This window comes from Crocodylus siamensis, chromosome 12, assembly GCF_052110815.1.
Source record: "Crocodylus siamensis isolate JL-2025a chromosome 12, ASM5211081v1, whole genome shotgun sequence".
Classification (NCBI taxonomy): domain Eukaryota; kingdom Metazoa; phylum Chordata; order Crocodylia; family Crocodylidae; genus Crocodylus; species Crocodylus siamensis.
In genome coordinates, this window is record NC_143406.1 from 44,692,103 (window position 1) to 44,705,832 (window position 13,730).

General features: G+C 39.8%; 1 protein-coding gene across 2 annotated transcripts in view; it reads right to left on the minus strand.

Moving 5' to 3' along the window:
• Positions 1 to 13,730, minus strand: part of SMURF1 (SMAD specific E3 ubiquitin protein ligase 1) — a 55,549-nt gene that overhangs the window by 7,764 nt on the left and 34,055 nt on the right. For both annotated transcript variants that reach the window (XM_090023292.1, XM_090023291.1), the window contains exons 6-15: positions 12,953 to 13,028; positions 12,298 to 12,536; positions 11,353 to 11,437; positions 7,673 to 7,819; positions 6,886 to 7,090; positions 6,047 to 6,150; positions 4,336 to 4,450; positions 2,423 to 2,601; positions 1,431 to 1,568; positions 165 to 285 (exon numbers count right to left, since the gene is read on the minus strand). In XM_090023292.1, the coding sequence (XP_089879418.1) occupies positions 165 to 285; positions 1,431 to 1,568; positions 2,423 to 2,601; positions 4,336 to 4,450; positions 6,047 to 6,150; positions 6,886 to 7,090; positions 7,673 to 7,819; positions 11,353 to 11,437; positions 12,298 to 12,536; positions 12,953 to 13,028 (1,409 nt within the window). The remainder of the gene's footprint in view (positions 1 to 164; positions 286 to 1,430; positions 1,569 to 2,422; positions 2,602 to 4,335; positions 4,451 to 6,046; positions 6,151 to 6,885; positions 7,091 to 7,672; positions 7,820 to 11,352; positions 11,438 to 12,297; positions 12,537 to 12,952; positions 13,029 to 13,730) is intronic.

Below are 13,730 nucleotides of genomic sequence, written 5' to 3' on the forward strand. Positions count from 1 at the left end.
ATTACAGAAAAGATTTTTAGTGCAAACAGGGAACTGATTAAAAATGACAGTTTCTGGCATCTCATTCATCAGAATAGAAGACAAAACAATTTTTACATTAATATTCGCTTTACAGGTCATTCTGATGAAAAAACGAAGTTATCATGAACTAATATAACAGGTACCTCAAGTTCCTTCTGGTCAAAAGGCTTTAGAAGATGTTGAGGAATAAGTTCATTAAAGCCCTTCTGGAGAGCCAGGAACTGTGCCTCAATTCCTCTCATAAATCGCCAGTTTACGTACAACCTGGTAAAAGCCCAAAACAGGTGGTAAGAAGTATAGTGGATGTAACACTCAGCAAAACTGAGAAATCAGCAGAACTCAATAATTTTAGCACAGTGTCAAGGAACTAATGTGGTTTCAAATGGTACATTTCAGTCCATTTTTTGTAATAGTTCCATTTCAACACAAAACAGGCAGTAAGCCTTTTCCAAGGTGCGCTTTATTTTTGCAGCATTCAGTTAAATTACATTAGCATGCCAAGAAGGTGTATAAAAGATGACTACATTGTACACAATTAGAGGAGAGAAGTCAGCCCAACTAGTTATTGTGGATCAGCCATGGTAGGTCATTGCATTTTTTTGTAGCATTACACCTCCAGTTAAAATGATTTGTATTCCTAGGCTGAAAAAAAAGTAGTGAACTGATGTTTTAAATGCCTCAAAAAGGCATTTTTCTACCTAGCAAACAGCTTCTTCCTATCTATCTGTCTCTCCTCCTCCAATGCCCAACTTTCTGGAAAAACATCTAATTTATAAAGACGTGAGAAAACGATGACTTTCCATTACCCCTTTACATTTTCTTGCTAATGCTAGCAAAGAAACCTAATCCCGAGACGCTTTTGATAACATTTTCAGTTGATCTATTTCCAGCAACAGGACAGAAGGCAATGCCAGCACCAATGAGTTAATACATATAATATACAACTAAGGGAGAAATATGAACCTGCTTCATAAACCTGAGATAGATGGGATCTCAAACTTTCTCTGGACATTTTTCTAAGAGATGGGGTCTAGTTACATCAAGTTATGGGGCGCTGCATAGGAGGCACTGGATGAAATCCCACAGACTGCATTAAGGGATGGGTTGGGCAAGAGGATGGGTTCTCAATGCAAAGGTCATAACCATTCTCCTCTTCCCACAATGCTAGATGGAGGGTGGGGAGCCTGCAGAAGTTTTAAAAATACTTGATCAGATTGATCTCCGAGCCATAAAAATCCACAGGTCTATGTACCTAAACCATCTGCCAACAAAAATGCCCAAAGTCAAAAGATCAAGATCAACTGATCCTTCAGATTTAGGGCCCTTTTCATGGCTGAGAACTACATGAAGAATTCTTATATTCTCCAAATCTCTCATCACATTTGGAGAAGCAGTTTGCCTTGTGATACCTGACATATTCCTTCTTGTTCTCTTCTGTAACTGGGATATTTCTGCCATTTGGTTTGAGCTCATGTTGTAGAATACGCCCAAAAGCATTATGCTCTACACAGAAAGTATGGTCCAGCACTGGGGTGATGTCATTCTCTCTGTCAATGAAAAGGCACAGAATAAAAAGATTTGGATAGAAAGTATTTGCTGGTGCACACCAATCCCACTTACTAACTCAGCAATCAAAGGAAGTTACTTACTATGCATTAAATGTAATAGTTGTCCAACTGTGGCTTTAACAAATGTTAAATGTAACATTTGCAAAATTATAAATAGCTTAATGGGTTTTCAGAAGCCCAACATAACACACTACCTTTCCTTTTCACTATGACCGTGGCACCTACTGCTAGTAAGGAGACAATTTTCTTACCTAAATTTAGTACTGTGCTAATAAAAATGCTTTTCCTTATGACCAAGAAAACTCTGAAAGAATTCCAAATATATCTGACTAGACCCAAGAATATCTAAATGTTTGTCAAACACAGAGGGCCCAATTCTGCTCTAAGCTGCATACATACAAACCTAGATTAAATTCCTTTCAAGTTACAAGAGAACTAAATTAGCATGAGGTCAGAATTTGGCCTCCAGCATGCATTAGTTAACAAACAAGAACATGCTTCCTCACAGCTCATCCCTCACAGCTGCATACAGATGCTGGATTTGGTTATCAATAATTTGCAAAGTAAAGAATGAACCTTCCTCAGTGTCAAGTTATGACTCACTGGAGGATCTCCCAAGAAGAGTTGAGCCGGGAGGAAAAGCTTTTATAAAAACAAGTACATTCAGTTCTCAGATACAAAACCAGCAGGATGGTAAATCAGTTTATATGGTTCTCTCCTTCCCCAGAATCTGCTTTCCATGCAGGATCTCTTTTAGTAGAATATTCTACTATCACCAAGGAGGTCTGATTCCAAGTCTTCTCCAATTTAGGCTACAAATAAATAGTACTTACAAAATCCAAACTAAACTCTTATGTAGTTCTGGGTCAACAGATTCTAGATCAGACAGCTGAATGGGTTTCCCTAGCAGCTGTTTGTAGAAGGGAACTGTGAAACCCCCATTGATGTAGTGTCCATGGAACACAGCCAAACCCATTATCCGACCAACAAAATGGAAATAAGACAAATGATCCTGCAGGGGAAAAAGAAAGAATCATTCAGTGGAAAAGCAGCCCAGTGCTGACACCTCGTGGCTACATTTATGCCATTAGTAATACCTTAACAACCAACTTTCTGGGCACCAAGGGTCACCATTTCCCCTGCTAAAATGTCAGAGCCATTTAACAACTGGATGTTGCAGATGATACCCAATGCATTAACTAAATCAACTTCTGGCTAGGTTTCCCATATTCTGTCTCAAAGGGCTGAAATCCAAAAGGGAGAGGAACCCAAATAAATGCAAGCAAAGGGAAGTTTCAAAGACATCAAATGTTTGTCAAGCTTGTATTTGTTTAGTCAATTAGACATTATCACTAATTTCTTCTAAAGAAAATTAGCCAAGGGCTTATTTAATCTAGTTTCTACCCATCCATATGCCTTTCAGGCTGAGGGGTTTGCCTTGGTTTTCAAGAAGTAGAATGATTCTGCTTTTCAGCCTGTTGCCAAAGTTCTCCCAGTACATCCTCCTCTCAACGAGCAGCTATGAGAACAGGTCAACAGCAAGATCTTAGTCAATGAATTAACTGCAGCCAGGGAAATTATGCTGCACTGGTATAAAACCCTAGCTATACTGAGTGGTGGTAGGAGAAGAGGGGGGAGGTCCACAGTAATGCACCAATGGCTAGAAATCAGTGTAGACAACGACTTGCCTGCAGCCAAGAGGGTGGGGTTCACAGTATCACTATTCACTGATTGGACTTTATTCAGGAAGTGATACTACTTTAATATCTCCCCAAACTCTCATTGGTCAAGATTATCTTCATTCACTCATAAGGTATCAGAATTGGGTATGTAGTACCAAAAATTCTCACCAAACATCACATTAAAGTTTCAATACAGCTAGAAAGAAAATTCAATTTCCCTGGGTTTCACTGGCTCCATATAAACATCCTAATCTTCAATCTAAAACTCATTATCTACCATATTTAGCCAAATCCAAGACAATTTTGAATTTAAGACCACCTTGGAATAATTAGATTCTATAAATGGAAGGAAAAAAAAGGATGAATGTGTTATAATTTTCCATGTATAAATTCTAATTTTTGGAGGGCCATTTTGAATTTATGTCTCCCCCACTGCGGCAGCAGAGCAAGCAGAAGTAAAGGGGCAAGCAGTGGGGGGGGCAGGTGGTAGGGGAGATGGTATGGGGAGTCAAGCAGCCTGACCCCCCACCTTGATTGTCTCTCTACACCTTGCCCCCCTGTGATGTGTCCCTCCACTCTCCCTCCCCTGCTGCCTGTGTACCCCAGACCCTACATTCCCTGGCACCTCCCTGTGCCTCCCCTTCCCTCTTATCCTTTGGCTCCGATTCCAGACCAGCCCACTGCACAGAGCACATGGTCACTCTGGTGCTCACCCAGCCATGCAGCAGAGGTTGCAGTGGCAGCAACTTTTGCCCCAAAGGTCTTGGGGGAGAAGAGAGGCAGTGGCTGCATCTCAGTTTGACCCCAAGACCAGGTCAGGGCCAGAGTCAAGAACCACAGCAGCTGCCTGTCCCCAGCTTGTACCCAAATCCAAGATCAGGGCCTTTCTGCCCCACAAGGTCAAAACCCAGGGGGGGAGTCCCCATCTTTAATTCAAGTAAATATGGTCTTATCCCAATTTGGTGTATTTTTGTTTACTCTCTTCTGCTAAGTCAGACAAATTCACAGAAGCAGTGGTTTAAGCTCCTATTCTAGCATGCTGTTTCCCCAGTGCTAATACTTACAGGATTGATAGAAGAGTCTGCGTTGATTTGCAGCATGTAAATATTGTCTGTAGAGTATTGGAAGAGTCCATAATAGGGGTTCAGCATTTCATGGCACAGTAAATACAACCATTCTCTGTCAAACAAAGCAGCGCTTCAGAACAGCACAGGTTTCACTATCAATACATTTGATACAAAATCTATCAAATTCTAAACCACTTCATTTTAAATATTGGATAAAATGCCTAGTAATCTGTACGCCTCACTGGGAGTGGGGCAGGGAGAGGAAACAAAGTTCACTTCAAAGCCTGAAAAAGTGTCCGTCTCATTTCCAGGCAGACTATTACTCTGGAAGCATCATCCAGGAATTGGCATCAGTGAGAGAGACTAATAAGGAACTGGAGTAATATAATTATGACTCATGCTTTTCACCCGTTTCCTAAATAATGGAACTGAGTGCGATCAAGAAAGAGCAAGCTTGCCCAATGTACATTCTTCAGCTGTTTTAATCATTGTAGAGAGAGGCAGTGAAGGGAGAAAGCTGGGCTACACTTACACCTCTGAGAACAAGCAAAGAGTTAAGATACGCACTATCCCTAGCAAATCTACTAATGAGCCTGAAGGCATTTTAGGAGGAGGAAGAGAAGTGTGTGGGGAAAGGCAAGACAAGGTTTCTGGACTTCCTTTGTTTGTCCAGTGATGAATTACTCACATAAGGCTGTTTTCTCCCTTCTGTCTGATGCACCTTGTGGTTCTAGGGAAAAAATCCAACTCTAGATGTGTATGATTTGTGCCCTTGGGCCCCCTACTGTGACAGAGGCTGAGCATACCAGAAACAAAGTCATCATTGGTTTTGGACCTGTTTTCAGATTTTCAATTCTTTTTATCTGGCTAGTGGAAGTAGATGATATCAAGGGACTGTGCCTGCAGTGACTGAAAGTCTTGCCAGAACTGCTGATGCATCAGTCACACAGGGCAATTCTCGTGCTTGGGCCTCTTAGAGTCCAAAAGTACCAGGAAAAAGATACGGAAGCACTACGTACTGAGGGCACCAAAGAGCTGGTGCCAAAGGAAAGGCTGTCAGTGAATCCAGTTGGTTACTGCAGGCACTGTTTTCACTGCTGAAGCTGAGGGACTCAGCTAGAGGAACTCATCTGAAATCAGTAACTGTTCTAGTGCTCTAGAGACAAGAGAAAGGTGGACCCAGTCTGCCCTTTACTTTTTTGGTTAGAGGAAGGAAGATGGCATCTAGGGCATAGTAGGGGACCCACTGGACACCACTAGCAAAGAGAACATCCATCTTGCATATGCAAGGTGCATGTGCATGTGCATACACACCGAGAGCAGGACCCTTATGGACAAACAAAGGAGTTCAGATTTGGAAATAATTAGGAGTCAGATGACAACAAAATTTTAATCTGAAGTATTCAAAAGGTGCAGCCAGAAGCCAACAGTCAACTAAGATGCAGATTGGCCATTAATCAGCAAAGAAAGACTGCCCAAAGGCAAAGCTAAAAGAAAAATCATAAAGAGGAAGGTAAACTTAAGCAGACAGAAGACACATCAAAGTATTATTATGGGAGAGGGAACAGGGAAAGGTAAAAGGAGCTGCTAGTAATTCCAGCAGCAAATCAGAAAACAGATTCTTTTCTTTATTTATTACAATCAGCTATGGGCCACTAGCCCCCCTAAAGACAATTTCACAATTAAAACATCCCATATGAGGACTGACCTTGCCACTCCTCCATAGTCCAATCCCTCCTCGCCTCGAAATTTCACCATGAGCCTCTTTTTTAAGTCTTTTGGCCTCATCTTCATTATCTGACGATACGACTCCTATATATAAATGTACAGAGTTAAAAGACAGGTCTTTCCTCTTCATATTTAGAAACCCACCACAAAATATACTGTTACTTGAAACAAGATAAACCATAGCGCAATCAAGTCATATCTTTCACAGTCAACGTGTATTCCAATTATGTTCCCATTAGTGTTAAACAGAAGGAAATATACACCTGTTTTAATTCTGAATCAATCTGGATTTGTTTTTTTGACATACAACCGTTGTTAATGTAATCCACGCGAGACTCCCTTAAAGCTACTCTTTACACGGCTGAAATGTGCAAGTCATAAAATGTCAAAGTGACAGAGATGGCCTGGAATTACAATTAAGGAATATGCCCACGAGAAAAACCATTTTGTCATTGATGTGAGTTTGGATGGATGATATCTAAAATTAGAGCAGCCGAGAACTTTCAATGATGAACTTTGCTGTAAAGTATACAGGTTCCACTGAAGCAAACCAGGCTACACAAAAAAGTAAGAGCGCTAACAGACTTCCTCTTACATTGTATGTACTAAACATATTTCCATAACACCATCGCCTAATAGTCAACATCTGAACCTGAGCTGCTGACATTCTCTTCACCTGAAAAGCCTGTTGTACAAGAGCTTCCACCTCCTTCAGTCAGTGCGTCTGAGGGCAGGAAAAAATGAACGCCATACACTGTGAAATGACACTCTCTCTCTCTCTCTCCACATCTGCATATCATAATGCACAAAGCTACATACCTCAAAGATTTCTTCCCTGGACACTTCAATGCGGCAGTGACCAGCTTGGGGTTGCTGAAGAGAGAGTTCATGTCTAAGGACTTTTAGCTTCTGTACCAAGTCCCTTTCGTATCTTTGTACAGGTAACTCCTCACCATCTTCTAATGACCCCTCATTTGGGACAGGCAAAGGCTGCTGGCTGGGCTCTTTCAGTTGGCATTGATGGCTTTGAATGAAACAAAAAAAAATACTTATGTTTATACCCATAAGAATAAGACACGTGCTACGCAACGGTGATGGAAGAACTAGTCAGGCCCACTTTCCATTGACACTTAACACAAGTGAAATATGAATTAATTAAAGAATACACTATAAACCCCATTACCATTAATTGGCAGCTATAAGGAATTAAAGGGTGTGCACATATGCAAATGGAGATCAGCAGTATTTCCCAATTCATTCTTTTGTCGCAGTGATATGCAGCAAAAAGATTCTGAAAGGCATGTCACCTGGGTAATATTGAGTGCTGACTGGGCAGTGATGAAATATTTTTTACCATTTTTCCAAGACTGAGAGCTTGTGAAGGGTTATGACATTCCATTAGAGAGCCAATTACATAGAGAGCTTTATGAACCTGACAGTCTAACAATACCTTCTAATGCAGTTGTAAGTTCAATAAAACAGACACTTGCCCCAAATAGTTACTGCATTAAATGTATGGATTATGAAGAAAAAAAGTAAATGATTCTTAAGGTATTTCATAAGTCTAACATTAAGAGGTTAATTTTCTATCATGCAAGGTTCTTACTTCATGATGTGATGTAATCTTGGGTCTGTGAACTGTGTGGTTCTGTTGTTATGATCTACAAAATATATTCTTCCAGACACTGTACTTCTAACTTCCCAGCCTGGTGGCAGAGGTCCTAGTTCGTCACAATTGACACTATTAAGGTCCCTAAAGAGGAAAAGAAAAAAAATGTTAGAGCATCTTAGTAGCATAAATTGAAACATGTTACTCCAAAGGGAAGAAAACGCTGAATGAATATGGTGCTAAGGTAGACAAGGCAACAGCACCAAGTTAGGCAGGTGACCGTGATGGACACAAGCGTCTTTTATTAACCCAGGTGAAAATAGTTTTATTTATTTGTGATACAAAGAACCTAATTATTCAAATAGAGATTCATGTGAAACATAAATCATAAACACTTCTGAGTTATAGCAGAAAGCAAATTAGACATTAGTCATCATACTGTATTGTATACTAATGGAAAGGTCAATGTAGTTCTGGGCTACATAGATGAAAGCACATCACAGGGCAGTGAAAGCACATCATAGGGCATGTCCAGATCAAAGTGTTGGGTTCGGAAAAGCTTCAGAGCCGCTAGGAGATCTAGCCATATGGTATAATGGGGAATCAATGAAATATCTATAACTTTGTTGTTTTTTGTCTCACTTCAATGAAACTTGCAGGGGTGGCAGCCTCTGCTGAGAGCATAAAACCTGCCAAATTTTAAGACGATTGGTGAAGGGGTTGGAGGAAACTACACCCCAAATTCTTGAAAGCAAAAAACTCACATCATTTGTATGTGTTACACCACCCAGGGGTGAAAACTGCAGGGGTGGTGGCCCCTGTGGAGGTCCCAAACCTGCCAAGTTTCAAGAAGGTAAGAGCAGGGGTTTGGGGGGAACTGCACCTCAAGCTGTGGACAAGCAGAACTCATGACACAGGTGACACTGTGTGTGTTAAGGCGCAGCAAGATGAAAGCTGCAGGGATGGTGGCCCCTGCTGTGGCCACAATGCCTGCCAGTTGTCGAGGAGATCGGTGCAAGGGATTGTGGGGCCCTGCACCTCCAGCTGCTGACAGGCAAAACTTGGGACATGGGTGCTTGTGCAACTGACTGTGTCTGTCTTAGGGCAGTTGATTGTCTGTATTATTTTCTCTCCTTAGTCTGTGGTTTTGTAGGTGTTAACCCTTGCTAATTAATGTTGTTATGAGTTAATTAGCAACGTGACATGAGTTTTGCTTTCAAGAATTTGGGGTACAGTTCCCCCCAAATCCCTGCACCAATCTTCTTGAAACTTGGCAGGTTTCATGCTCTCAGCAGAGGCTACCACCCCTGCAAGTTTCATCCAAATCAGACAAAAACAACAAAGTTATAGACATTTCATTGATTCCCCATTATACCCTATGGCTGGATCTCTGAGGCAGCGCTGAAGCCTCGGTGCCACTTCGACCGGATCGAAGCGGGAACCCGGTCCAGAGCTCTGGATCAGATCGCTGGCATCCAAAGCGGCTGGATCAAATAGCTGCCTACTTGCACAGGCCTAATCCTAATTACAACTGCATGCAGATCTGAACACCTCATTACCGCAAAGACTGACAAACTGGATGGAGCTCAGACAACAGCAACATTAGTGGATAAGATCTAAGGAAAAAAAATCCCTGACAACTAAATCTGGATGGCTTTGCTATGCAATTCAAAAGAGGCTCAGTTAAAAGAGAGTTTTTGAAAGATGTAAATACTGTTCAGAAAAGAATTAGGATGCCCCAAGGAAGATATAAAAAGATGTAAAGCGAGGACATTAAAAAAAAAGAAAAAAAGAAAATGGTTACAATGAATCAGAAAAATCTCTCACAATGAGATCTATTAGACTATGCAACAGCACTCCCAGACCAGATAGCACATGCCACTGGACTGTAAAAACTGTCCCAAAATAGTAAGGAGATGACAGAACCCATGATCACTTCCTGTTCCTGTGATTCTTTGGAGCAACAAGGCTTTAAAGCAGAAGAGTAAATTCCATGCATATGGCCACTATTTAGGAAGAAAGGGAGTTTTTCATGGAGATGGCTCCCAATATCAAACAACTCAAGAAAATTCCCTTAAGCACTAATAAGGGCTACATCCAAAAAGAACAGCAGCATTCAGAATAAATTAGTCTCTCTCAAATAAGGAACCTCAGAACCCAGCCTTTCAAAAAAGCAAGAGGTGGCTTGTCCAGCCAGTGGCTTTTCAAAACTGACAGTAAAAAAAAAAAAAAAAAGTGCAGAAACTGATCTCTTGCCTCTATAATTAGCAAGTTTCTCATTCTAATTACTGAATTGCTAATTTTGGTTCAAGTAGAGAGATATTACTGACAACTTTGCCCTTTACACTCTAGAGAATCTTAAAATGCAATTCTTTAAAACAGCTTTTGAAGATGGTCTCACTTGCTTTCAGGTTATACTTCAATTCTCTTGACAGGATGTATTTTCACCTCTAGAATCTAAAATGCAGGAGACACTGACAGCATAGGTACAGGAAGATATTAACAGCAAAAAGCCTCCTGTTTTGGCAAGGTGAACTCAGAGGCGAAAGGTGCATGCCTTACCAGAGGCTCAGGATTCTACCTTACAGATTCTAAGTAGGAACTTTCCTAAATCTGGCAATCTTATTGTGAGTGGATGGGTCAGTGGATGAGACTGACATTATGAAAGCTGGCTTCGATTTGTTGTGCACCTGAGTGTACTTTAAGTGATTTAACTACATCCAATATTTAGTGCTCATTTCTGCTAAAAGCCACAAACAAGCTTCTGCTCTATGGGGTCTTTTGTCAGAATAGGTATGTAAAGAAAGCCATGTCAAATAAAAATAAGGCAGTGTCATCAGTGCCTTGTAAGACACAGTCTTGTCTACTTGAACTGCTCACTTGGGTGCCTTGGGTCACCTATCAAGTCGTTATTAACACTGCCTGAATAGCATGTAAAAATTAGCTTTCATAGTTTTACTTTCCAGTCTTTAATCTGTAGGATGTCCAAAAAAACCAGCATGGATAAGGAAGCTAGCCAGTGATAGATGTCTTGTTACAAAAAATTGGATTTTCATAGATTTATTCTCCTAATAGACTTTGCACCAAGTTAATCATGGAGATGATTCATATTTTCTCAGCTACAAAGTGTTGGTCTGAAATGAAAAGACTTTTAAATAGTTTTTAAAAGTAATTTTTCAAACCCCCAGAGTTTACAATTGACAAAACATTTCTGCTTCAGCTGCATAAAAGCGAGCAATATTATGACTGAAGACATCAACCAACCGTTCAGAATTTAGGAACTACCAGCAGCTGAAAGAGAGCAGTCTAGCCTCTCTCCACTGGGAGTCCAAGTCATTTTCAGGCTTGGAAAAATTTTAGGTTAGATGCAAAACAAAGCAATTTGCACCTTTATCCAAAAGCCAAAAGTAACATCAATATTTTATCAAGTGTGTCTTTAGTGGGAACTCACCACGGGTTACACATCATCTCTTTTTATACGATTTGGAAGTGACATGTAGTTAATTTTTAATTTATAAGCAAGCAAGTGTCCTGAAGTACTTGGGCAAAAGACAGTATAGAAACCCAAGGCAATTTTTGTTCTGTTAACCTCCTCCTCATATTCGAGTCATGACACTTCAGCAGACTACCCTAAAGAGAAAACAAAAAAAGTGACTGTGGTAACCATGAATGCATACCTTGGTATCCTGGGGTCATGCCATGTGCTAACTCCAGTCTGCGTGTGCAAAAAATAAACTTGTCCCTGTACCGTTGTCCTTTGTTCTATATAAAAGAGAGGAAAATATTAAAATATTCTTTAATTATTCTATATTTGGAATTATTAAAAACATGTAAACAGTTTCTTAAAGCTACATGCATATGCTTTGACAAAAGATTGAGATGGTGCTAGATGAGACTAACTGAGCCATCAAGGCTGCTACGTTTTTGATTACCTTTATCCAATAACTTTTTTATGATCTCAAATGCTGTTTTGATCAATTATCTTAACAGAATGTTTCATTAGCTGTTTAACACCTGAATTTAATTCTCTCTTAATTTGAGAGTACCTGGTTTCAAACTTTAACTTGTCTTCTACTATTTTTTTTTAGCCTGGATCATTTATTCACTCTAAGATCTATACCCTCATTCTCCTAGGTAAGACTCTTCATCTCACCCTCTAAATTTTGTTTTTTGGGCTTTTTTATTATCTTAATTTTCTATTGTTTTTTTCCTGAACTATGGGGCTCAAACCCACACATAATGTGCCCATAGGAAAATAAAAATGACACTACTACTTTGAGTGTTAAGTGCATACTTCCTAGCAACACTTCCAAGGTTAGCCCTGGCTTTTCTGCAACAGCATCACACCACAAGCTCATGCTTAGTTTATGATCAGACCCTGTGCAAGTTTGGAGTGGCGGATTTCTATGTAGCCAGTCTTTAGCTTATTATTTAGTCAACCTCTATATAAACTATAGTTTATGCTGCTTATTTTACCTCCTTAGAGCAAGAAAGGAATTACATGCACGCAGGTATTGCACATATTAAGAGATGCAGATTGTATTTTATATCAAGTAAGAAAATGTATACATAAAGTCCTCTTATAGACTTGGCCAGATATAATGATTCTGGAAAACTCTTACCATAGCCTTCAGGTAGGTCAGGTGACTGATGACCGTGTGGTCTATTCTGAGGTGTTTGGACAGGACCTCTGATTTCAGGATTTCGAAGTCGTTGTGCCTGCAGCCTCTGATCCTGACTGGGGGATTCCATGAACCGACAATTCCCGCCACCAGCCGCACCAGTAGTATCTGTGTATGGTGCTGGTTCCTCCATAAAACAGCTCAGTGGCCTTCCAGGTCCAGAATCTTCATAAACTGTTCTGAAAGCAGAGACATGAATCAAGTTAACACCACAGTAGGTTAAAATACCTACTTTTATTCCTCTCCATGATTTGACTGAGCTGAATAGCAGCTTCTACATTCCATACTATGCCCCACATCGCTCTAGAGCCAATATCAAATCTTCAGAAGACTGATCATCACATCTCAGTAAGACTGACCAATGAAGGACGCATGATAGGGCTCTTTCATGAAATTCATCTACAACAGCATCCTAACACTTCCATTTTTATAATAAACCATTTTTTCTTAAAGAACTGGCTTGGTCAAGTTACTATTTATAGAATTCCTACTTTATTTTATTTGCATTAACTTTTCCACGTAAGAAAGAACAAAGACACTTTATTTAATATCTTAGTTTTGCTTTCTAAGAATCACCAGAAGATGCAATACTTACCCTTCATTTTCCAGCAGCCCTCGGCAATCTACAACAGAACCTCCTGTGCCTATCCTGTCTCGTGTTTGTAAACTGACTGAAACAGAAAACCAGAATTAACATTAAGACTTCTATACCATAATAATTAATATTTATGATGTTACAGAACCACTACAGGCGACCTCTGGCACTCCAGGGTCTATCATTTAGTAATTGCTTCTATAAGCATCATTCAACATTCCTATATATATTTTTTTTTTTTATAAGGAGGCTGTAACCAAATATGTCAGAGCTCCAAAAGTTGGACCAAGTCTTCTCCATCAATAATCTTGCCTAATATTTCTTTGTTATATAAATATAGGCATTTTTTTAATTCATGTGAGCAAAGCTTTATATCCCAAGAGTACCAAGTTCAGGATGAAACAGTTATTTACCACTAGATGTCACTATAATGAATAGTATTACCAGTTTTGCCAGCCATGCATTTTCAAGAGTTGGCAAAAGAAATAATGTGCTGTCCAAAATGTATTTTTGTATTTCAAAGTCATCTTTTATAGTCAATAATAGCATCATGTTCCTTCTACATATTACCTTGGCTATAAATGTAGAATAGATTTTCTCTGGAGAAAATTCACCTTAAGTAGCTATATTCAAACCACTGCCAAAATCTTCTGTTCATATTACTCCTATAAATTATCATCTTTACAATCACCAATTGGAAGAATACAATCTACACTGATCACGATGAAGTGATTTTCATATAAACTAATTTAGTCTGCATTCAACTATAGTTAACAGG